Source organism: Leptopilina boulardi, unplaced genomic scaffold, assembly GCF_019393585.1.
Source record: "Leptopilina boulardi isolate dan_hultmark-lab unplaced genomic scaffold, ZJU_Lbou_2.1 LbouV2_278, whole genome shotgun sequence".
Taxonomy (NCBI): domain Eukaryota; kingdom Metazoa; phylum Arthropoda; class Insecta; order Hymenoptera; family Figitidae; genus Leptopilina; species Leptopilina boulardi.
This window is the reverse complement of record NW_026137838.1, coordinates 110,576-137,370: the sequence shown is the minus strand read 5'-3', so window position 1 is coordinate 137,370 and position 26,795 is coordinate 110,576. Positions and strand designations below refer to the sequence as shown.

At 29.6% G+C, this 26,795-nt stretch overlaps 2 protein-coding genes across 11 annotated transcripts; one reads left to right on the top strand and one right to left on the bottom strand.

Annotated features, from left to right (window-relative positions):
* Positions 1-99: 99 nt before the first annotated feature.
* Positions 100-19,399, top strand: LOC127281988 (PHD finger protein rhinoceros). 6 transcript variants are annotated; one of them, XM_051306033.1, is made up of 12 exons: positions 100-401; positions 1,663-1,712; positions 1,788-2,317; positions 2,394-2,550; positions 2,635-2,787; positions 2,863-3,150; positions 3,228-3,401; positions 3,464-3,669; positions 3,747-3,870; positions 3,944-8,654; positions 8,762-10,206; positions 11,657-19,399. In XM_051306033.1, exons 3-12 carry the CDS (start codon positions 1,845-1,847, stop codon positions 12,752-12,754), a joined length of 8,829 nt encoding a protein of 2,942 aa, XP_051161990.1. In that variant the 5' UTR covers positions 100-401; positions 1,663-1,712; positions 1,788-1,844; the 3' UTR covers positions 12,755-19,399. The 6 variants fall into 6 exon arrangements, with proteins under 6 accessions (XP_051161990.1, XP_051161985.1, XP_051161988.1 ...); XM_051306028.1 differs by having other exon boundaries at positions 8,747-10,206; XM_051306031.1 differs by having other exon boundaries at positions 100-711; positions 8,747-10,206.
* Positions 18,141-26,795, bottom strand: LOC127281989 (ubiquitin carboxyl-terminal hydrolase 47-like). Of its 5 annotated transcripts, none has more exons than XM_051306034.1 (16): positions 26,690-26,795; positions 26,007-26,058; positions 24,742-24,919; positions 24,406-24,676; positions 24,153-24,331; positions 23,852-24,026; positions 23,612-23,733; positions 23,021-23,214; positions 22,701-22,894; positions 22,379-22,593; positions 21,769-22,300; positions 21,339-21,710; positions 20,795-21,268; positions 20,099-20,721; positions 19,822-20,000; positions 18,141-19,731 (listed from the first exon to the last, which is right to left on the bottom strand). In XM_051306034.1, exons 3-16 carry the CDS (start codon positions 24,913-24,915, stop codon positions 19,581-19,583), a joined length of 3,855 nt encoding a protein of 1,284 aa, XP_051161991.1. In that variant the 5' UTR covers positions 24,916-24,919; positions 26,007-26,058; positions 26,690-26,795; the 3' UTR covers positions 18,141-19,580. The 5 variants fall into 5 exon arrangements, with proteins under 5 accessions (XP_051161991.1, XP_051161992.1, XP_051161994.1 ...); XM_051306035.1 differs by having other exon boundaries at positions 26,685-26,772; XM_051306037.1 differs by lacking the exon at positions 26,690-26,795 and adding an exon at positions 26,412-26,656.

Genomic DNA, 26,795 nt, shown 5'->3' with positions numbered 1-26,795 from the left:
ATTTAAATGATTTTTTTTTTTAATGTATTTTAATTCTCAAGTGATATTTAATGAGTAAATATTTTTTTTAAATAAAACTAAGAAGGGAAATGAATTATTCGTGATATTTTAATGTTTTTATAAATTATTTATTATAGAAATTAAACTTTTAAAAAGTTTTTAGTTATCTAGGAACATTTAGTTGTTTAGTTGGGGATTTGTTGTGTGGGGGGCTTGTTGAAAGGCGAATGCCCAGCGAAGATCTTCATTTTTCAGGCACTATGGCGCCAAATATCAGTATCTGCTTTTATGTAAATATATTATCGATTTGGAATGTTTGGAAATCAAAAAACGCGCTCACGTTATACGGTCGTGGGTGTAATTAATTGAATGACAGCCAGGAATCGTTGGAACGCTATAGAGTGAGTACTGCTGAGATCTACTAATGAGGACATGTTGGTTATCCTGTGACAGATACGCACTTTGCGGAATAAAAGAATTTGCATTTCCTGCATCCCGGCACAGTTTCGCGTGCACTTTTCTGTGAAATCACGTGTGTAATCGGTCGCGCGCGCGAAAATCTATTTCTCTAATAGATCAATAATAAGGTATTTTAATGGAGGATGATTTCCGTCTGTGTGTGATTTTTGTGTGTGCGATGGTGCTGCTATCTCGATTGTCAATGTTGTCGAACATCAGGAGCAGCAGCGCAGCGTAATGGCATTTTCTCCCGTACGAACCCAGTTTTCCTACAATTTTCGACTCTTGTTCGCGTCAGTGTTTATTCGATAAATAATAATTGTATTGTGATTTTTATTAGTCGTGTGCTAATCAAGTGAAATTATAAAGCCCCAGAAAAAAACGTATACTATGGCACCCACTCAATGTTTACATGTTCTCTGAGGATGGGAGCAACCTTACACAATTTTTCCCGTGCTCACGATTCCTTGACAATTCAATCATGTTCACATGTTAAAAATTTATTCAATATTCATTATAACGACGATTCGTGTTATTGTGTTTAGTCGCGAATCTCTGTTTTTTATAACCTCTACCCCTTCCTTTGCCACTTAAGACACACACACGACCAGCAAAGTGCAATTTGTCTTCGGATCACTTCCAGGATCACATTTTCACCGGCTACTTATCATCCTCTGCATGGACTCAGATGACGCACGCACGTGAATTTCATCCAATGGTGATTCTTCTACCCTATGGGGTACGATCCAACAAGTCCACGAGATCCTATCATCAAAGTAGCCCAATCACCTCCATCTATCATTCTTCATTATTTGGAATTAAATTCATTTTTAGCATGTTTATTGTCATATTATTTAGGTAAAGGGCTTTGTTTTTGTTTTGTATATTGTTTTTTTTTTGTAAACATTGAATTTTTTATAACTGCTAACTTCTTTATATCACTAATTTTATAATCCATTTTTGTTGTTTTTATTGTTGCTTTTATTTTTTGACATTTAATTTTAATGAACTTTTAAATTTGATATTTCTTTTTGTTTTGTCGATTACTCTGCATGTAAATTATTTTTGTTTTGCTTACCTTAATCAAAAATGCTCCTTGTGTCATTGTACATATCACACAAAAAAAACGCGTTTTAGAAATTCCCTGATTATTTGAATTTTTGTATAATTAATTTCTAATAATTGATACTTTTTTTGTTACAGTTCCGAAGGATTTTTGTGTTCCAGATAATAAATATCTAGACAGCTATGTAGTAAGTAGAATGATTTTTTTTGAGAAATTAAATTAAAATTGATAATTTATAAATGAGAATCTTTTTCAAAATTAGGATGCGCACGGCTCTTTTGCATGTGCCGCATACCATTAGCTCAATTGGTATAGTAGAATGGCACAACGAGGTAAGAGAATTAATAGAAACGATAATGACTCGGCTTCTGGCCCGGGTGCGGTTAAGAGAAGAAAATGCAGATTGGGTCCAGCAGTTGTGGGCGCAACGCTATCGGCAAGCGCCCTTGGCCCATCCGAAGAAGAAGAAACGATGGCATCGTCCAGTCAAGGGGGAGCATCCTGGACCCCCCGACCTCTCAGTGATATTAAAATATCAAGTATATATAATCGTTCAGCAGCTGAGGCACCAGCGGAATTATTTCGCAAGGATTTGATAAGTGCGATGAAATTACCCGACAGTGAACCATTAAGTTCAAATGAATATTGGGTTATAACTGATCAATGGAAACAAGAATGGGAAAGAGGTGTACAGGTACCCGTTAATCCAGATTCACTTCCTGAACCCGTGGTCACTGTTAATCAAACCTCTGTTTCTTCATCTACAAACAAATCCATTGGCGAATTTAAATTGTAAGCATTTTTTTTTTTTTTATATTTTGTTTTGAAAATTTCATTATTTCTTATCTTATTTTATTTTTCTTAACAGGCCAAAAAAGTTTATAAGAATATCTCGGGATGATTATTTCAGTACCGAGGAACATCATTTGAGTAACACACCTGCACGAGCGGAAAAAGCTTGTGCTTATGATCTCGATGATATTGATATTGCTTGGCTCGATGTTTTAAATGGAGAAAGAGCACTGGTAATTATTTTTCTCTCTCTCTCTCTCTCTCTCTGAAGTTAATTTATTTTAGAAATGAATGATAACTTTTTTTTTTATCAAAAGGCTGGTCAACCTCCAGTTACTGAAGCACAACTCGAGAGAGTAATAGAGGAACTTGAAATTCGATGTTGGGAGAGGATACAAACGATAGTCAAAAATGAAGAAGGTCTTGGCATTGAATTTGATGAGAATGTCATTTGCGATGTTTGTAGATCGGTGAGTATATAAAACTGGAATTACTTTGAAAAACTAGAAAGAATTCAATTTATCGAAAATTTTCTTGGTTAACAGCCCGATTCCGAGGAGGGAAATGAAATGGTTTTTTGCGATTTTTGTAATATTTGCGTACATCAGGCATGTTATGGAATCACTTCAATTCCTGATGGTTCCTGGTTATGCAGAACATGTTCCTTGGGACAACGTCCCGAATGTGTTTTATGTCCAAACAAGGGCGGTGCAATGAAATGTACGCGAACTGGCCAAAAATGGGCTCACGTTTCCTGTGCACTTTGGATTCCAGAAGTTAGCATTGGCTGCGTTGAAAGAATGGAGCCAATTACAAAAATATCTAGTATTCCGGTTAGTTTTCATAAATCTGATTAAACAAATTCCCCAATTTTTTGTATTTTATATTTAAAAATTTTTTTTTATTACAGCCAAGTCGATGGGGTCTCGTTTGTGTATTGTGTCGCGAACGCGTTGGCGCCTGTATTCAATGTAGTATAAAAACGTGCAAAACTGCGTATCACGTAACTTGTGCTTTTAAGCATGGTCTTGAAATGAAAGCCATCATCGAAGACGAAATGGCAGATGATGGTGTCAAATTAAGAGTAAGTTTTTTAATAAATCTTTTTTTTTTTGGTGAATATTTATGTTTTATTTTTCTTTACAGTCGTACTGTCAAAAACACAGCAGAACGAATACGAAAGACAAAGTTGGCGTCGGAGGAGGAGGTGGTGGTGGTGGTGGAGGAGGCGGTGGCGGAGGCGTTGGAAACAGTAGCACAAAGGGCAATTCCGATTCTGAAGATGGTGAATCCAGGAAACGAAAACGCAAGGACATGACATCTGAAGAGAAAAATCAAGCCCGCGCGGCCAAGTAAATAATCTTTTCCATTTTTAAACAATTTTTCCCTATTTTTTAAGTTCATAGTACAATGAAATTTATTATTTCAGACTACAAGAAATTGAAGCCGAATTCGATAAGCATGTTAGTTTAAAAGATGTGACATCGCAACAATTGGATGTGGATCAAGATACAGTTATCTACATTTACAATTATTGGAAATTAAAAAGAAGAGTGAGTATCAATTTTCTTTTTTTTTTCAATTTTAATTACAATTTTTACATATGAAATTATTCTCTTTTTCCAGGCTGGCAATAATAAACCACTATTGGCATTACGTTGCGGTGAACTCTCGGGTGCGGGTACACGAGCTCAAGGTCAAGCTGCAGACATAGAAAAAATGAAAACATTTGTACAGCTGCGACAAGATCTTGAACGTGTGAGAAATTTATGTTACATGGTTAGTAGACGTGAAAAATTATGGCGATCAATGTTAAAATTACGTGAACAAACTTTCCATAAACAAAAAACAATAATGGAAGGTCCAACATTACCACCAACGACAGTTGATGCAGTTTTATCAGCAAATCACGGTCCTTCCATTTATGATCGTCTTTATTCACATTCAGATGTTGAAAATTATCCACGAAATATTGAATCACTTTTATTAAGGATATCGGGTGGTGAATCACCACCTACGCCTACATCAAGTGAAGAAAAGAAACCACAGCCCGATTTTAATGGTGCATCAAATAAGAAACTTTATTTTAATGGCACTGTGAGAAGACCAAATATTTACAGTGATATGTCATCGATGAGCAGTAGTGAAACTGACATAAAACCATCAATAAAATCACCATCAAAATCACCAGGAAAATCACCGGCAAAATCAACAACAACAACATCAACAACACCAACAACAAAAACGACAAATAAATCAAAACCATTGAAATTGAAACAGGAAACTGACTCGAGTACAGAGGAGGAAGCTGTTGCATCAACAAAGTCAAAAGCAGTTAGGAGAAAGGTAAAGAAACCCGGTGCTCCTGATCGACCACGAAAATCAATTCGTGATAAAACAACAACAAGATCACGTACATTACAACATATGGAACGTGAACTTAACAGTGCATCAGAAAGTGATAGTGATGAATTGGTTCTTCTTAGTAACACAAATTCAGCCACGAGACTTGGTCCAACATCAGCAGCTGCAATTTATTCTGATACTGATTCAAATTCACAGGAACCAACTTCGCATTCCAATGTTCTCATTACAAAAGCAGCTGTCAAAGAATTTTCAGCTGCCGATCTCTCTAAGAATTCACAACAAAAATCATTAGCTGGCAAAGAAACACGACAAGAACAAGACGATGATGGACTGAAAAATAAAGAGAATCAAAAGACTGCCAAGAAAAAGGAGTGTTTACCATCGGCGCTCATTGTACCACAGCGACAAGCCGCTAAGAAAGCATCAGAAATAATGCAACGTTCACAAAATAAAAAGGAAACATTACCCGAAAATCCTGAGGCAATAAAATCACCACCCGAGGAAAAAACACCGAAACAAATCAAAGAAAAGAAAGAACCCATTAAAAAACAAAAAGAAATCAAAACTGGCAAGGATGTGAAAAACAATGATATTTATGATTTTGATAAAGAATTTGGTGATGGTTCTGAGATACTTGCCTATGTTCCTCAACGTCAAGCGGCAAAGAAAGCAGCCGAACATATCAAAAGTGGAATGGGATCAAAAGCACCACAACCCGAGAATGAAACACCAGAAATTAAGGCAAAGAAAGAATCACCTGAAATTAAGAAAAAGGAAATCAAAAAAGATGAAAAGGAAATTGTTATTTCTCCAAAGAAAGAGGAATCACCGAAAAAACCGAAAAAGATTGTACAAGAAAGTAAAGCGCTCTCGGTACACTCGAGTAATAGTAACAGCGAGAGTAGCACGAGTAGCAGTTGTAGCAGTTCTTCCGAGAGTAGCAGCGATTCCGATGATGATTCATCAAAGGATCAAGCAGCATCAACGAGTACATCGTCTGAAAGTGATTCTGGCCAACAACAACAACAAAAAGGCAAATCCCCAGTGAAACGACCAACAAATAAATCTCTTGATTCCTCTGATGCTGATAAGAAGGCAGCACAGTTAGTGGGGCGGAAACTCAAAAAGCTGCCCGATAAGAAGCTTAAAACTTCCGACGGGCGGCGTGGAACCGAGTTTCAGCCGCCGCCTACTGAGAGAGAGGAATCAAGCAGAGCCACGTTGTTCAAAGAGCAATTTGCCAAAAAGCAAAACGAACAAAGAGACATCATCAAAAAGCCCTTTCTTGTATCCGAACAGCAACAACAACAACAGCACCACCACCAACAACACGAAGAACAACATCAGCCTTCTTCAACATCATCATCTAACCAAAGTTTGCACAGTCGGTCTCGAGATAATGATGGGCCAAGAAATCTATCTGGGGGCAAATCTACAAAAAAGCCAACACCACCCATCAAACAATCCCAACAAATCCCAACTCCAAGGAACAAAGAGGAAAGCCCAAGTAGAGACAAAGCCAAATTTGAAGCACGAAAGCGAAAATCAAGTGAAAATACCCAAAAAGAGGAGAAGAATATCAAAGAGACGATTGTGGTCAAGAAACCTGAAAAGAGGTTGAACGAAAAACATCAAAAGAAACCCGAGGATGATAAAGAAAAATCACGTCTCGATAAGGAGAAACGTACCGAGAAGGATAAACCAATAAAAACCGATAAGGAGAAAATAGTAAAAATCGATAAGGAAAAGATTCGTGAAAAGGAAAAAGCCGATATTAGAAAAATTGATCGCGATATCCTCGAAAGAGAAAAGAGTCTTGAGAGGGAGAAATCAAAAGAGGAGGAAAAATCCAAGGAGAATTTGAAAGAGAAAGAAAAATTGAAGGAAAAAGAAAAGCTGAAAGAAAAATCCAAGGAAAAGGAAAGAGAAAAAGAAAGAGAGAAGGAAAAAGAAAAGGAAAGAGAAAGAGAAAAAGAGAAGGAAAAGGAAAAAGAAAAAGAAACGGAAAGAGAAAAAGAAAAGGAGAAACAACTCAAGGAAAAATCTGATTTAGAATCACCAAAATCGACTAAAATCGATACAACACAAATTGACGATAGAAAAAAGAAATTCGCCACAAAAAATGCAATAAATATTCTCGAGGAAGAAATTAAACAAAGAAAAGCTGAGCGTGATAGTCCGAAAAAATCATCCAAAGGTTTGGAAAAACTTCTTGAAAAACGTGAACATCTTGATATGTTATCAAGAACAAGGGACAATACAACAAAACATAAAACACTTCAAGAAAGTTTAGATAAACTTCATGAGAAACATGAACAACTTGAAGTAATGTCGAAAAATAAAGAAGCAGCAAAACAAAAAGAAGAGAAGCAAAAATCAAAATTAATTTCCGATAATGATAATGATGATCGTAAGAATAATGTAAGAAAAACAAGTGCAGTGTTTAATAAAGTACAAGAGGAACAAGAACAAGAACAAAATAAATCAGATGATTTGGAAAATAGATCAAGAGATGGAAGAATATCTGAAGTGATTAATATTCAAGAGAACGAACATCGTCAAAAAGAAGATGCAAAAGAAATACCACCACCTGAAAATCTCTTTTCAAAATCACATGAAAAATATATTGTTAATGAAATTATTGAAAAAGAAACATTAAAACGAAGAAGATCAATACAACGATCAATATTTTCACCACAACATGGAAGTAAAGATCCAAGTGTCTCGGAATTATTTGATTTTGATCAAGATCTCTTAACTGACGATATGGTTAATGACGATGGTTTTGGAATACATCGTGATGTTGAAGAACGTTCAGCGCCACTTTCATTCTCATTTCCCAATGAACTCTGGTTTAAAGAAGATTCCAAAGAGGACAGTGCTCGCGAAACATTACATCTTGTTGAGAAATTACGTATGGAACTTAATAAAAAATCAAATACCAATCAATCGGAAGTTGAACCACCATCGTCGGCTGATGATAATCTCAAAAAAGAAGAAAGTACAAAGAATCATCATCATCACCATCATCATGAATCAGTGAAAGAGACAAAAATACCCGAAGAAACATACGAAATAAAAACAAATGATATCAGTCAAAGAAGTGAAGATCTCAGTTATAAGAATCATAATTTTGAAAATAAACAAAAATGCTATACAAATGCCGAGCAAACTTATGATCCATATAGCAATGAAACAATGGAAAGTGGAAAGGTGACTGTAGCTGAACGATCAAAATTAGACAGAGCCGAGGCAGATGAACGATGGGTACCACCAAGTATGGAAGGTTTCAATCCCAATGATGTTCAACATATGAACGCATTAATGGAAAGTCAAAATCATCGTTACCAATTTCAAAATGATATTGCCGCAGTAATGTCTGAAACAAATGCCGAAGCATTAGTTCATTCACAATTAAATATGAATATTCAGGAACAATATCAACTTCTCCAGCAAACACAAGCTTTGGTTAGAAGTCAACAACATTTGGAATCACACAATGATTCACGTATGCCAATGATGGAGCAACCAATAAATCAAATTGTCGACGACATAACACCAATGGAAATGGTCAATAGGCATTTAATAAATCTCCCCAATGTTGGTGATCAAGGAAACGAAATGGATCACAGTCTCGAGAAAGAGGATCTCGATCCTAGGCAAGATTACACACAAAATGGTTCACCCTATAATGACATCACTGTCACAAGACAGGACACACGATGGGCTGAGAGTCAAGTGTTACCCTCACGAAGGTCGACATCTTCCTCAATAACTTCCGCATCGTCGGCCGAGGAACATTCCTCAATTCCACCGTACAAAAATGTACCACCAATGTCATTCCCACCATGTAACATTGACGCTGGACCCTATCATTCTTATTCCGAGTCTGGAACATCGTATCCCGGTGCTGTATCATTATTCCCACCGCAAACATGCCAAGGACCAATTCCATATCCATCACCAGGTGGTAAGTTTCGAAATTTTTCTTTTTTTATTTTTTCCACTAACTTTAATTTTTCAATTTTATCACTAATACACAATATTGTAAATATTGTACAGAGTTTTGCTTCTCAGGAATGTTTCCTCCACCGTTTGGAGCGCCATTTCCAACTGCTCCAGCATTACTTCCACATGTACCAAAACCATTGGAAGACTCGCTTAATCTTCAGGCATCACCATGTACGGCAGCATTTACATCATCGTCGCACAATATGGCATTAACTGCAGCAATGGTATCACCAACGAAAATATCAACACCACCACCACCTTCACATCCCCTTCAAGTGCCAACATCTGAACTCGAACCACAAGTTAATTCGCCAGCGATGCCAATTTCCTTCCTCAATAACGTATCCGAATCTCGTGTACCAAACGTTCACGTTCACGATACTCACATCACCGAATCTCATCCACAAGAACCCCTTGTACCCGAATCACAAATTCCCGAACAAATATCCGAACCACAATTACCCGAATCGAATCGTATACCTGAGGGTGAAATTCCCGAATTGGAATCAAAACTCGGCAAAAAATCACCATCAAAACCAACGAGAACATCAGCTCGTGTCACATCGTTGCAAGCAAAATCACCTGGTAAATCACCAAGGCAGGAAATTAAACCACAACCAAGTTCACGAAATCGTGGTCGCAGTGGGAAAAATAATCAAAATAGTTATCGAGGTCGTGGACGAGGACGTGGTAGAGGACGCGGTAGAAATAATCACACCACTCTGGCCGCATTGTCCCATCATCATAGTGACGATGGAATACAAAACAAACTCGTTGGCACTGTTTACGATTTCGATTCCGATGAGGATTCAACAAACGAAACAAATATCGCCGATCTACGTACAATGAGAGAAAGAAAAAAATCCACCGAAGTTAGCGAAAAACGTGATTCAATCAGCGATGGCATACAATCACGCCTCTCGAGTCCAAATGTTAAAAATGATAAAGTACTCACACCACCGCATAGCGATTCAACAATTCAAGAAACTGAAAACACGGGACAAACATTTACAAACGCTGTTTTACCCGTTATGCCCGGTCCCGTTGATATGCGAACATATTCAACATTCGATGGTCAAAGTTCATCGTCATCAATTCATGTACAATCATACACAAATCATTTACTTGGTTCATTTCACGCTGCCGATCATTCATCAATTGCCGATATTGAGGATCTTGACAAGAGTCTTAATTCATCAATGATACAGGAACAAATAACAAATGAATTTAGCATAAAATCAAATATTAATAATCCAATTGTTATTACATCGCCAAACGCTGGCGATAATGTTAATAAAGTTTCATTGACCGATTCACGTAATCAATTGAAAGTGAAAATAAAAGGACCATTCTTGGATGCTAATTATGTGCCAACTGCAACTGTACCACCATTGGCACAACAAGCACCGGTTATTATTCCACCAACATCAACAAGTGCGTCCGTTGCTTCTGGTACGTCAAATTTGAGACGAATGCGGAAAAAAGAACTTCTCAGGCAATATTGCTCGCAGGTATGATCAAATTTTTCTTGTTTCTTAAAATTTTCACTTTTAATTTTGAAAAAAAAGCAAAATCTTTATTTAGAGGTGGTACAAATTATTTGAAAATTGTGCATAACTAATTATTTTAAAATAAATTCTACATAGAGTAAAATAAAATTAATATGCAAATTTTTACTCAGGGTAATTAAATAATAGAAAATAAAATACTAGATAATTACACACAAACAAAGTACACAATTAATTTGTCACGAAAAAATTCTACATAAAAGTAATAATTTATTTTCTAAATGAATAATATATTTAAATAAAAATCTGCCAAATTAAAATCGGCGTTCAAAAATAAAAATTGAATTTAATCGAAGATTCGATTAATTTAAAATTCTAGTAAATCGGAATTCAGTTAAATATTTATATAAATTCTTTTTTTAATGTAAATAAAAATAAATATATAATATAATTTTACAAAATAAATTCCTTGCTGGAAAATACTAAACGATTGAATCTTCACGAGAAAATTCTCCATTTTAATAAAAATTGTAAACACTTTTTTTTAAGTATTTAATTATACAATCAAATTCAGTTTAATTATTAAATTATAAATTTTTAAATATCACACAGTAAAATTTTGAACGAAAAACTACACAATTTTCATTTTTTAAATTCTACATAGTTGGCATCAAATTTTTTGTTTTAATTGAAAAAAAAACAGATTTACCATATAAAATCTATAGGAAACAAAAAATTTAAATTCTAAAAAATAATAATTATGTAGTATTTCGTTTAGAATTTTTATTGTGAGGAAATCTGAAAATTTATAATTTATTTGTATATTATTAATATAGTTTGAAAACAAAAAAATTTGTTTCTAATTTTTATAGAAGTGTAGAATTTTATTTTGGATATTTAATTGTGAAGGATTTTCCAGCGTTTAATTTTTTTTTTTTTTAGAATTCTAATAATATTCGTACCGCTCCGAAGAAGATTAAAGAGATTAAAGATTAAAGAGACATAATCAGAAAGACAATTTTCTATATCAATTACATGTTTGTTATCAAATAAATATTTCAACTAAAAATTATTTGAATCAAATGAATTTTATTTGAACTCAATAATTCTTTAATACCAATAAATATTTATTTGATAATATAGTCGATTATTTTAAACAAATATATTTTTTTTCATTGTGTTTGAAGTGTTTTTTTTAAATATTTTTTTCCTTAAATTATCTTGAAACAAAATTCTCATTGAAAGGAGTTTGACATAAAGAAAATAAAAATCTAATTTCAATTTGTAGATTTATTCAGGCTTAAAGTAAAATAAATTCAATTTTTGATGTCAAAAAAATTAAAAGAAAATGTAAACGGTTGAAGAAAATTATTTCAAACCATGTCTTGAATTTTTTTTTTTCCCCAAAAGTCACACCTTGAATTTTTTTCTAAAACTCGTGCTTTTTTCGCAGGATATGAATATGGACGATCAGAGAAATGTGACATCAGCACCAATAGCAGTACCACCGGTGAGTCGTACCGGCATTACAATTCCAAAAGCCGTGACATCAATGACGAGTATACCAACAAGAGAGGATTACAAAGCGGTTGTCGATGCGAATATGGAGAAGAAACGTCGAAAAGAACGTAGTGGTTTTCTTGATCCACCAATTGACGATGAGGAAAGACGTCGTAGTTTTATGGTATCTGGGGGTGCAGTTGATCGTCGTCGTGGCCGACAAACACGTCCATCAACAGCATTCAATAGTGGACCACCAAAATTAAAAATAAAAATCGGCAACAGCATAATTGGTCCCGATCCAACAAATTTACAACAAGACGACAATCGAATTCGTCCTCCAAAGAAACGTCTCAGTAACATTCCCAGTAAACCAAGTATGGAGGATTTAAAACGTGAAAGCATGAAATATCGACGTTTAGTGATGGCCGATTTTCACAGTGAAGAACAGCCAAAGGTGAAAAGTAAAAAGGACAAAAATGGCAAACGAAAGAAACGACAAAATAAAAAAGATTGTCGCGTTCAATTGCTTGAGGATAGTGGTGTTGCGCCGCCAAAACTTATTATTCGTCTTGGTAAAAGTAATAAAACAATAAACGATGAACAAGAAACAAAAACTGAAGAAAGTAGTTGCAATGATAATACAAGAGTTGAACCACCACCAACGTCATCGCAATCAGCTGAACCAAACAAAGAAGAGACAATTTATCCCCCTGATATTGAAATTAATGAAAAACAACCCACAGATCCAGATGCTGGTTCAACTACAATAGGTAATGTACGTTCAGCAAAAGTGACACCCATTAGATTAAAATTGACACGATGTCAAGAGGGCTACGAATTAAAATCGCCCGCGGCGAGCAGTGCCAATAAAGAAACAAAAGACGATCATCACAAGGAACCTGGTACATCATTGGATATCACCGAATCAAAATCGGAGATAATGGAGAAATCTTCCAAAGAGGATATCCCTCTATTAACGGAAAATGTCACTCACAATACTTCAGGCTGTCCACCTGCACCGCTCCCGCAAGGATGCCAAGTTAGGTGATAATTAATGATACTTGTATAAATATAGTAATTAACGGTTCTTATTAGGAAATATTATTATTATTATCATAATAAATATATATATATTTATATATATATGTGTATAAATATATACATATATTATAATAGAGACGTATATAATTATACATATATATGTGTATCTCTTTGTACGTGGATAATCCACCTACAACCGTGTAATATAATTCAGTGTTGAGACAGAGACTCGCTAGAAAAAAAAGGAAACGCATTAAGTGTGTAATATAAATTATTAAAAAAAAAAAAAAACTGTATATGTAAATGATCTGAGGGTGAAGTGAATTGTCACAAAGTGCCCAAAAATTCACCGTTATTCATTCACGCATTTCTCTCGTGGTGTATCGTATATTGGTGAATCGTAAGGTGTCTTTCGTTAACGGTACAATCCTTCGTCGCAGATCTTTAGTTTTAAACTGTTCTGTTCTGTTCCGTTGTTTTTTTTCTTTTTTTTTTTGTCTATTACTGGTGGTACTTTGCATTGGTTTTTCTTTAATAATGGCACTTTTTACAGTAAACAATTTCCCCATTTTTTAAAGCGGTTCAATTAATCTCAAAATACAATTCTAAATCATAAATTGCAAAAAAAAAAATACAAAATTCTTTGTAGCATGCAATAATTAATATTAATTTAATAATAATTAATTTTCAATTAGGATATAAGGATTATTTGTAACACAGTTGAAAATTGATAAAAAAAATTTTAAAAAGTAGTTTTTTATTAAGTCCAGCAGAAAATTAATTTTTTTTTTTTTTGAATAATTTCACTTAAATAGAATTGTAAAAAATAAATTTTAAATCTAACGATTTTCAACATTGTTACAAAATATTAAAATACTTTATTGAAATCTTATTTTCATTTATGAACAATTTTCGATACTTTTTATATTTAAAAAATTGATTTTTTAAACTTTTTCTTTTTTATAGTCAATTTTTTCGTGTAATGCAATTAAAATGAAATTGCTTTAGTTTAAAAAGAAAATTTATTTATTGTTAAATATAAAATTGTCCTATATTAAATTTTTATGTATAAATTACATATACTGAAAGCTTTTAATTTTTTTTTTTTTTTTTTAATTGTGATTTTTATTTATTACGAATTTGACAACTTATTGTTTTTTTTTATATTAATTTATCAGTCGGTTTTTTTAAATATTTATTTTACATCTAAAATGTAAATTTTAATTATTTTTTTTCTAAATCAAAAAAAAATTGTTAAATTGTATAAATACTCAATATATAGTAGAATAAAACTAAAAAAAAAAATTTCGTTGATAAAAAAATATTGAAAATATATTTAAAGAAAGCAAAAAAGGCATTTTATAAATAAATTTTTTTCCTACATGAAAATGATTTCAAATAGCTAATTGAAAAATAAAAACTTTTTAGAATTGAATATCTTTTTTACAAAAAAAAAAAAAAAAACAATTATGCAAAGTCTACCGAAATATTATTTTATTTCTACATTTTTACAAAACTTTTTCAAATAAAAAAAAAAAGTATCCACGCCGAAAGGTATTATATGTCAATTCCAGTGCAAAGAACTCGTTTATATAACTATTAAGAGGAAAAAAAAAAAAGAAAATAATAATCATTTATAGAAATCCATTATTGTGTACTGTACAGAATACTCTTCGAATAACTAGTACAATTTTTGATAAACTCATGAAAATATAAAAAAATAAAAAACTGCGACAAGTGAAGAGTTAACGTTTGAAAGCTGCTCAAGTTGCGATGGATACCTTAGCAGGCGCCATATAGACTTGAAATTAATCTGTACAAAAAGGAAAAGAAATAATAATTAAAAAAAAAGAATCAAGTTAGAAAATAAGCGATTTTAAAACGCTAAACCTAACAAAAAAAAATAACTAATGAATATATTTCTAAAGATTATTAATAATCGAAAGATATTGTCAAGAAAAGAATCGGAAAGAGAATTTTAATCAATTTTTGGCTATTATTTTTCTCTCTGATTTTTTCCAAAAAAAAAAAACAAAAAATAAATAACACGATTTCAGCCCTGTTTTTTTAATAATTGAAAAAGTTTAAGGGAGAAATAATGAAAGAAAAAAAAATTTGCAATATTAAGGACTGAATTGGTTTAAGACGTTAAATACTTTATCGATCTAATGAGTATTATAATTATTATTAGTATACGAAATCGGGGCTGAAATCGAAAAAAGTTCCCGGTTGTAGGATTGAGAAGGAAATTTTGTATATAAGTGTTTTTTTTTGACAAAAATATTTTTTTCAACGATAAATCATACGTCCACTCATTGCGACAATTCTGTCGAGTCATTAAATTAAGTTTGACATTTTATATCTTTTTTTTTTAACATAAAGTTGCAGCTATTGTTTAGAAATGTTTGATCCATTGATGAATTTTCAATTATGGGAAGAAAACAATTTTTTTTTTTTAAAGTAAAGAAATATTACTTTCAAATAAAATTTTTACACAAATCCAATGGATTAAACATTTTTAATTTATTAGAGAAGATATAGATTTTATTATAAATATTAGTTACGTAATGTCACTTTTTTTTTTTTTTAAAGAAAAAAAAACAAAAGAATTTCCTTCGCGACCTCTTGCTCTCGATTTTCTGAGTAGGCATTGTATATTTATTTATGATACGAGATATTATTTATTGTGAGAAGATAAAATTTTTTATTGATTGCTTCGAAAAAGGAAAAGGTGGAGAGATTATGAAAATAATAGAGAAAAAAAAACGCGAAAGGCTTGTAATCGACAAAATATTGATTACAAAATTTTTTAATACTCAAAAAAAAAAAAAAAAAAGGTTTGTGCCATTTTGTACCAGTGTTATTGTGAATTACGGGTCAGGGGACAAAAAAAAAAACCTTTCTTTTTCGCGGTGACCAATATTTCGGAAAAAAATTTTTTTATAATCAATTAGCGTGAGACAAAAAGTCATGAAGTTTATATACACACAATTCTCGGAATGATACTTTGCAAGATAAAAAAAAAAAATGAGATGTTGCTCAGGTCGTTTAGTCTCTAAAAATAATAATTATAATAAATATTAATAAATAATAAATATTAATAATAATATTAATAATAATAAATATAATAGTAATAATAATAATTATAATAATAATAATATAGAGTGTAATATACGCAGTGCGATTGCGATTTTTTTTCCCAAATTAAAAAAAAAAAAGAAAAAGGGGGAACAACGTCGAATCAAAAGTTTCCAGGTCCCGAATTGTAGTGCCTAGACATTCAATGAAAGTTAAATTATACTCTAAAAAAAAAGAAAAAAAAATTGGGAAAACCTAATTCTGATTCGGCTATTTAAGGTAGTTTACCTGTTACAATCTCTGACAAATGTTTAGAACAATTTTTGAGAAAATATTAATTTTCCATTTGTACACTCTTTTTTTTTTTTTTTTTTTGTTTTAAATTGTTTTCCAAAAATTTTTTTAGTATTTATTTTTGTATTATAATTATTTTAATATTTTAGAATTTTTTTTGAAATAAAATTAAATCATTTGTAATTAAAATTATTTTTCTATATAATTTAATTTTTTTGTGAGATATTGTCACAGTTGAATTGTCTTAATTTATTGTTTCTTCGACGTTTTTAAAAAAAAGAAACGATAAGAAGGAGCATCTATTTATTATTGTAAAACTTCATCACCTTATGTCTCACGGATAAAAAAAAAAAAAAAATTTTTTTTTGGTCTCGAGCGAAATAAGTTGAAAAAAAAGAACTATAGGTTGAATATGTTGTATATAATCTTAATTTGTTGAATATTTCTTCGCTAGGCGAATTTGTAATTTGATGTACGAAGTTTATAATTATGTAAAGGCTGTGTAACCATATACGGTCTTATCTTCCACGCACTTTTTTGTTACACTCGAAATAATTATTGTTAAACCAAGCAATTTTTTGAAAGGTAAACGATACTTCTTCCACTGAGCTTATTTTTCTAAATAGAATTCTTTTTTTTTGTTTTTTTGTTAGCGAAATCAATTTTCATCCCATCCAATAACTTCATTTCGCCAAAGGGTTTTTTTTTAAACTGAGTGTAAAATAGATTTCTTATAATTTACTGCTGTAAAAAAAAGAGAATATTTCTATAGTTGAAACGTATATTATATTATAATTTGATTAATCGCATATTGTGGCTGTGCACAGTCTTTAAAATAATTTGTTCTTTTTTTTAATTTTTAAATATGAAAATGTCTTTTTTTTATGTATATGTATACTAATTTTAAGAAACGTGGAAAATGTTTTTTTTTTGTAATATTATTTGTGAAATATTTATCTGTCTTTTTCTGTAATGTGTGTTTGTAAATAATTTGAAAAAAGTTATACTTTTTTTTTTTAGGAACTTTTTTTTGTATTTTAAAGACTGTTCAGCATGCTTGAATATTCTTCCATATATATGTAAAATAAGCAGAGTTTACAAATGTTATTTCAAAACTAATGGAACTTTTATTATTTTTTTTTTTTTTTTATATTTCTTAGGGACACTTACACAGCTCTTGAGGGGAAAAAAAAATCCTCACTTTCTCTCTCTCTCTCTACATATATCTTTCTCTTTTCTTCGTATAAGACAACAAATTATTTTTGTTTATAACTTGACGAATGTTTATTTTATTTTTTTATTAAAAAAAAGAAACTTGTGTATAAAGAAAAAGTCAAGAAACCATGTAAATTTGGTGTCAAACACGAACAAGTTGGTAGCTAATGTCACTGTTTTTTTTTTTTTCCATGATCTTTACTTTATAGTTTAATAATAAACGGATTTTAAACATAAACAAAAAAAAAGAAAAATGGAAAAACTGCAATTGATAAGGAATTTTCAAAAACCCATATTTCATACCTTACAATGTACTTGTATATTATTATAAACTATTATTGTCAGTGATAAGAGGAAAAAAAAATGTTTTAAGAGCCTATATTGTACAGAACTCGAGTAACACAAATTTGTTTAATTTTTAATTGTTTCTTACGATTAACGATACCGCTAATAAAAAAAAATAACTATGAAAATTCATAGTTATGATAATAAATTTAATATTATATAAATACATAGTTTTATTATATAATGCAAATGAATAATATGATTTTTAGTTATTGTAAATAGTGTACAAGAGCTGGTCTTGTAAGATAAGGTGTTTTAATGTGCACATAGCCGCGTCATTGTCAATAATCATATTATTACGATTAATAATAATTACAATTTTTTAGATCCTGTCTTTCATTTCTGCTTCCCTTTATATCTAATTATAAAAAAAAAAATTAATTTTTCAAAAGAAAATAACTAAAAAGAAAAATATGAAAGAAATTTTGGGATTAGAATTGGAAAAAAAAGAAGTAAACAAATTCAGTTACAATGTTCCTTTGTTAATAATTATAAATATAATTTCTTTATAGTGTATAATACAGAAAAATGTTTGTTTGATCGTCGGTGGTCAGGAGAGATGTAATAAGTCTTAATCGATATCGATTATTATCCACAAGAAGGATTTTTCTCCATCCGTATTTTTTTTCACGTTTTTCGAAACAATAATAACATTTAAAATTTACAAAGTCATTCTTACAAATAAGCAATTATAAAGAAAAGAGAGCAGTTAAGAAATGAATTTACATTTTTTATAATTCAAAATCTTTTAATATTAACACACAAAAAATTTGTTTTTTTCTTGGCGTAGAAAAATTATAATTTTCAACTTTAATTTTTCTTTTCTAAATATAAATAATTTATCACTTGGTAAAATTAAATAATAAATTAATTGAATTTTTTTTTTTTTTTAATATAAACTAAAGCTCTCATTTCTTGTTAAAGCAATTATTAAATCCGTTGAATTAATCTCGGAATTTTACACAACAGATCCAATAAATAATTTGTTATTTAAATAATAATAATAATAATTCAAAGATGCAAGGAATTGTAATTTTTTTAGTGTCACAAATGACACTTGAAGTTTTAGAAAAGTTTTTTTTTGGTAGTGTAAAAGAGAAACATTAAAAGTTTTTTTTTTAAAAAATCTTTTTGAAAAGTGTTTTTCTTTAGTATATATAGAATATTGTCGACAAAAGCCGCAATTTTTATATTATAAAAGCAGTACAATAAAAAAAAAAAAAAAAAAGAAAGTGCAGTGAAATAGAAAAAAAGCGATTTAAAATTCAAAAAATAATTTAATTTTTATTACCTGTTGTCCAATTGTTTAAAAAAAAACATAAATATTGTATAATTCACAAATTACGGAGTCGATAATCTTTTTTTCGGTCACAGGTTTTTTTTTTTTTTTTTAATGGTTAAGAGCGGAGTCCTTAAATGTATGTTATATACAGAATTTATCTTCAGTTTCCTCCAATTTTTTTTTCACAGTCAATTCTTGACAAATATCCAAGTAGAAAGAGATGTTTGGTACACTACAAGGAAAAACATCGACCAATATAATAGGAAAAGTTAAAAGTTAGAAAATAAGTCTCTCTCTTAAAACTGATAATTCTTCGAAGGGACATTTAATATTATTTTCTCGACACTCTATTATGTAGGAGATTTATTTTCCTTTTTTTTTTGTTTTGTAGAAAGACTGAATTTTTTTTTTTTTTTTTTTTTTTTTTTTTTTTTTTTTAAGAAAGGAAGACTGAATGTCGGAGTTAAGTGAAGATTACGACAAAATCTCTTTCAATGTTCCGATTTTGGAACAATTAAAAAAAAAATATATATCTAATTCTCTTCACTCGCAATTATTTTATATCCTATATAGCTTATAGACTTTGAAAATTCGTAGTTGTGAATCGATCACAAGAGAGTCAATCCGAATTAAAGTATATTTTCAATGGTTTTTCTCTTCGATGATTATAATAATTTGGAATTCCTGAAGCGTGTAAACGTGATCTTTCTTTTTTCAAAAATTCTGCCGTCTCCTCTGAATTCAATTGTTTTAAAGGCTCTTTCGAATTTCTGTAAAAAAAAAAAAAAAAATTATTAATCTTTTATAACGGAAAAACAAAAGGAAAAATAAAAAAAATATAAAAATTAAAAAATGATTACCTATACAAGATAATAATTCCATTATTTAATGTAATTGAGCACTTTTCGGTTTCCTGAATTCGCGTTCTCCAAATTGCTTCGTTATCCAAATTAAGGAAGTTTGTATTTTCACAAGGAAAATTTCCTTTTCCCATTGCTATTTCGAGACAATCTTCCGGTATATTTGATAAGGACGCAATCTGTAAATAAAAATCAATAAAATTTTACTTTTTATAACAAAAATTGTTTTTCGAAATTAAATTGTAAAATCTTATTTCAAAAAAAAAAAATCAATTACCTTTTCCATTAATTCAGTGATACTTCTTTCATTGAGTACAATTTCTTGATATGGTTGAAGTTCAAGTGTACTTCTCGACCATAATCGTACAAATAAAACAATTTGTTCAGAACTTTTGACAGTTTCATTTTCTTGTAATTCTTGAATAACTATTTCACATTCACGTCTTAATGCAAAATCATGAAATTTTGAATGATTAAACATTATTTTTGTAATAAATGTATTTTTTTTTCTTCTAAACCTAAGCCTCTTTAATGGAATATCAATATTATGTTTTTTCTTTAATTCAACAATAACTTCTTCTTTAACTTGAGCAACGCGCGTATCTTTTGATGTATAAAGATCAAATAAATGTTTATATGGTTCATGTGGACACGATGGATTTAATAGATAAAATTTTAATTTTATTTCCCTTTTTCTTAATGCTCTTCCCAATATAATTGAAAATCTTTGGCCATTACTGTAATCACTTAATTGATTATTTAAATCAATAATATCCATTTCTAATGCAACGGAATTTTGTGCACAAACATTAAATAAATCAACTGAAAGGCCAACAATTTTTTCCAATTTTTTCTTTAATGTCTCAATTGTTATTCTTTCATCGGCATATACTTTTAATACTGTAATAAAAAAAAATATTAAATTACTATTTAGATTTATTTTTACTAATTATTTAATATTGATAATACTTACGTCTATCGTTTCCTTCGGATGTATCGAAAATACTTTTAAAATAATAATTTGGTTCTTCATTTGATTGTGGATAATTGTGATAAAGTTTATCGCAAAATGTATCAATTTCACAAAATGAATTATTTTTTACAGAACTATTGTCGACTAATGTTTTTTCACTATCGCTTAAACTACTATCTTCGCTTGCACTTTCTAAACCTTGCCATTTAACTGTTGTTTCATTTGAATTACGTATTGAACATTTTTCCTTTTCTTCAACACAATCAAATGAAATTCCTTCAGTTTTTATTGTATTTTGATCATCTGAATTTCGATTTTTCTCTTTATTTAAATCTTGCGTTGAAAATTCCTTATCCTTATTATTGTTAACGATTTTTGAACAATCATTAGATTCAATTAAATCAACTTCATCAACTGAATCTGTTGTTTCTTCTTTATTTTCCAATGCAAGTGATTGTAATTCATCTGTATAATCTAAATCAGAAAAGAAAAATTAGATTAAAAAAAAAATTTTATTTCTAATATATTTAAAAATTTTTCAAACCTTTATCAATGTTGGGTAATTGAACATGCAACCACATTACTCGTTGAAAATTTTTGATAAGATCAAGAATAGTAAATGGAGTTGATTCTTCTGCATTGACTGGTTCACTTGGTGTTGTAACAAATGCTTTATTTGAACATCCAATATCAATACTATCGGATTCTAATATTTTATCATCTTCAAATATATGATATCTATTTTTTGGATTATTTTTTATATAGACATTCATATTGCGTGGATCAATGTTAATAATTTTTGACAATTGTTGTTTAAATTCAATTCCACTTTGAAGATTATGAGCTCTTACATTAAATGGTCCATCAATAAAATCCTCACGAATTGTATCGATAACATAAACTTGCATCGGAATGCCTAAAAAGAAAATAAATATAAAATATATTTAAATATTACAATTTATGTAAATATTTACCATTTGGTTTATAAATTTCGAATTCTTGATCCTTGGCACGAATTTCAAGAAGTAAATCCATAAGTTCGGAAGAATTTTTAAAAATTTCACTAAGCTTTTCCGTTTCATCGCCCTCGTAACTATGTTTTATTAAATCATTCAATGAATCGTAAAATACAAGTCGACATTGATCAATATCAACATCACCATATAAACTAAATTTCTCATAAGCTTTCTCCTTTAATTCAATAAATGTTGAATCCTGTGATGCACGTATTTGTTTTAACATATATTTCTTTGCTTTTGGATGAAAACAAGTAACTCTAATTTTATATGACAATTGTATATCATCATATTTTTTATCATCGTCCTCAGATTCTTTCATTTTTTCCAAAAGTAATTTAATATGTTCAGGAAATTCTTCCTCTTGCATTGGAACATCATTTTTTGTATCATCTATTTGTCGATACATAAGCATATATGCATTTGTACTACTTGAATATGCTTTTGTTGGACCACCACCATAAACACGTTCAATGTGACTTTCTGTTATCTATTTTGATTATTTATGTTAATAATTAATTAACAATAGAATTTTTTTTTTTAATAATAAAAAAAAACAAAATCTTACTGGAGTAACTGTTGTATCATTGAAGCACAGCCATTGATTAGTTGTAAAGTCTTTAATGTAAGCATAATAATGACCACCACTAGCACCTCCATTGTGAATCATAATTGAAAAAAGATCATAAATATAAGGACCTTCATCTTTTGAACCATTGTTCTCAGTATCGTGACAATTTGTTATGCCATTTGTCGTTGATATTCCATTACTTATATCTATTCCTGTTGATAAAATTTAATTTCTAAAATTAAATTCGATTTTTTTTTAAAATAACAAATATTAATAGAACAATAAATATTTAAGTGATTTTAAGAAATAAATAAAATACCCTCGTCATTTTCTTGATCATGCGCCACACCATTGCAAGGTGGTGGAATATCATCTTCTATTGTTACACTATCAGTCGTTGAAGTGTCATCAAATTTAACACTCATTCCAGCGTCTTCTTCAAAGCAAGGAGATTCTTTACTCACTGGCATCTCAATGAAAGAATTTAAATTCAAATAGTACGGAAAAGTGACTCTAGAAGTGTAAATTTCTTTATTAAAGATGTGAAATAAAATTATTAATTATTAATTTATTATTATTATTATTATTATTATTATTATTATTTTTATTAATTATTATATACATTTAAAAAAATCTTACCTGTCATTAAGTTTCATTCTAAAAAGTGTTTTATAATCGAAATCAAATCTTTTTAAATGCAACGTTAATATATAAGGAAACTTTGTGAATTTAAGACCTTTATGTGCATCGCATTTTTTATTACATTTCTCGCAATGATACTGATTGTTTCCATCTAATGTTTCATATTTTACAAATGCTGTTAGTGCTTCCTCCTAAAGTATCCAATAAATTTAAATAAATGTATCATGTAATTTCCGGTGACTTTTGTTTCATAAATAGTAAAAACTAATATTTTCTAAGTAAAATTTACGATTTTATTAGTAATTTTTTCTATTTCCGAAGCAAAAGTTGATAGAAATGCGCAGAAGTTCCGGACAATTTAAATTTTACTTTGTAAATATTAAAAAGTACTTTATATTTTTGTAGTAATAATTATGTTAATAAATTTTTGATTTAAATATTAATTTTATTGTTGTAACAAAATAAAGAAATTTATTAACAATACAATTTTCTAATAACTTATTAATATAGAAAATTTTAATAAAGAAAGTAGAAAGGAAAGTTACAATCTTTTAAAAATTCATAATTAACAGAAAATAAAATACGAACCACGCTCTCATATGCAGTTGTACTGTCAAATGGCCTCACTGGCAATGGAATATCAAGAAAAGTATCCTCTCTCGTTTTTTCTGTTTTGCATTCGAGACACTTTACATAGTCAATCATTTTTCCTATACATAAAATAGAAAGAATAATAATTTTATATTCAAATAGAAAAAATGCTACTCGTAATTTAAAATAAAATGATTAACTTCTTAAAAAAAGGTGGAAAATAATAAAATATCTTACCCTCATAAAGACGATTGATAAGATTCGAGTGTTCTGTATTTTTAAATTTCTTTTCTAAAGCATCAAACATAACTCGACAAAGTTCTTGAATATCATGTTGTTGCCATGCTTCCGATGAATCCCAACCGAAACTTTTTGTCAATGATGTTGTTTCAACGGCTGATTTAGTTGAAATCTATATATAAAAGAAAAGAAACAATTTAAGGCCCTACCTTTTTTTTCTATTCTCAAGAATGTAAAAATCTTTGCTACTAATGAGATTTTGCAAAAAAAATTTCAATAATTAAACATAGAATTTTACCTGTAAATTGAGAAACAATTTTTGTAATTGATATGGTATACTAGTCGATTGATCTTTATCTGAACCATCAGCATATTCCCAATTGTACAAAGCATTTCGAAATTCTGGTGTCATGTACAATGCTTGCAGTAAACTATTTAAATAACAAGTCATTGCTTGATTTACCAATCCTACATAGTCTAGAATAGAAAAAAAAAATTGTTTTCTATTTTTTGTTTAAATGTTTAAATTAATAAATTTAATTTTAACTTACTCTTTGTAGGTTGACTAGTAATAAAATCGACCGTTCGACTCAAACTAGTCGTGGGTTTTGAAGGTTTATCAATAACTTTTTTATACAATTTTTTCTGAAAAAATGTGTCCTCATTATCAGTTAATTCATGATTTAATTTTGGTGGACTGTCCGGTGGTTTTGGTGGGAAATCATGTATTTCTAAAATAAAATCAGTCGTTTGATTCAAACATTTTGGATCCAATTGAATTAAAGTTGTAAATAAGGAAAAATCTCCCTCCGCCACTGAAATCTAATAAAAAATGAATTAGAAAATTAACATTTTTTATCTATATTTGCAATTCTTAATCGACTCACCCCACGGTATTTAAGTTCAAAGGAACACGGATCACATTTACGAAAATTTGTAACTAATTTATAGAGTTCTTCAACGGTTGTAGACACTGGAAGTGTAAAATTGCACAATGGAGTTTTTTCCTCTCCATCGCAAACCACACATTCCACTTTAACTTCATTTGCCACACACACCATTTTTCTGTAATGATAAAGGAAATTATTGTTATATAATTTTTTTTTTTTAAATTCTCATTAAATAGAAATATAAAATTCCTAAGAGAGAGAAAGAGAGAGAGAAAGATATTTCTTACTTTCCCCCAAGTGATTGAAATGTATGTTAAAAATTCAAAGAACTTGCATGAGTCTCTTTTAAAACGTTTCTATCTAAAGATAGCCCCCTAAACATTATGTATTGACGATAAACATGTTTGAGTTGTCAATATAACGATCACTTGAAATTTTTGATTATTTCTCAATGACAATCGTTTGATTGACAATTGAATGGAAAAAAAAAGATTTCAACTTTAATTGAATTGAATTTTGGCCACACGCCACACAAAAATTAATCAATTAAGTAAAATCCACGGCACCGGAGCTGGATATACTTCTTCATACGACACGGCACTACACGGAAAGAAAGACTGTGGAGAGCCTATTGCTATATTTAGACAGTCTAAACCAAGACTTGGAAAATCACTCTCCTCACCTCTTCCGCTCTTCCCTATTATAATTCTTCCCTCGGCTTTGCGACGAATTTTCTTACGTCTCATCTCTTTCTCTCTCTCTCTCTCTCTTTCTTAAAGTGACGTAATTAAAGAAAACCGAAAAATTTCCCTCTTGAAAAGAAAGATTATTTCAATTCAATCGTAAATCTCCCAAAATTACAAAAATAGATCATTTCCTGTAGACATTAAAAAAAAAAACGACAATTTTCCAAAAAATCAGATAAAAATTAATTTTTATAATTTTTAATTCCACGTATGAAAAGTTTTTTAAATAAAAGTACAAATAAAAGTATTAGAAAATCTATGAATCATTGAAACTAAAATTAGCGACTAATATAAGAATCCATTTAATAATAGAACAACGAAAAGTGTCAATAACTTAAATGTAATTATAAATAACTATTGAGTATTATAAATACAAATAAACCTCATTTAAGTAACTGTATGATAAACTACTGTTATTGTCTTTAGTAAGAAAAAAAAAAGTACGTTTTAAGAAAAATATTTTCCAAACTTTAAAATAATTATTGTAAAGAATTATTAGAATTAAAAATGACTCACCAAATTTTTAAATTCACTGAAACAATTTTGAATAAGCCAATTTTGTCAATACCTGGAAAAAAAAAATATTCTCATTAATAAAAAGCAAAAGTCAATGTTCATTTAAATATCACTTTAACATCAACAAAATTACATAATACGAGAATTGTTGTTGAAATACATTTAAATTTAAATATAAACACAATTTTACAAAAATGTAAAACATATTCACCTTTATTGAAATTAATAAAAGTATATCAAAATTAAAAAGAAAGAGTAAATAGATAAATAAATATTCGTTAAATTAATTGAAAAAAAAACTAATAAATAATTGATAAATGTAAAAACAAAACAGTATATTATAATGAAAAAGAAATTAATAAATAAAATTGTAAACAAAATGAGTGAAACATAACGTTAACCAACTTTGACATAGAATTTGTAGTGAGACAATTTATGGATGTAATTAAATGATAAGTAAACATGTAAAAAGTTATTTTTTTTACTAATTTTCATGACACATGTGTAACAACGGCTTTACGCCATGTTTTGTCTGCATATAATCCAAAAAATGTTCCATGTAAATCCTATAATTGAAGCAGGAAAACAACTTTGCACAACTGACTGTAGATTAAATTAACTGAATTTTATCGTAAAACTATTGAAATACATAATAATCCATGTATATATAATAATTACCTCACCTATTAATGATTAAAAGAAATTTATTTACACCAAGAATAGGTATATATTTACGTGACTGTCGTATAATGGTTAATTGTTGAGTTTTAAAGTGAAGTTCATATTCTT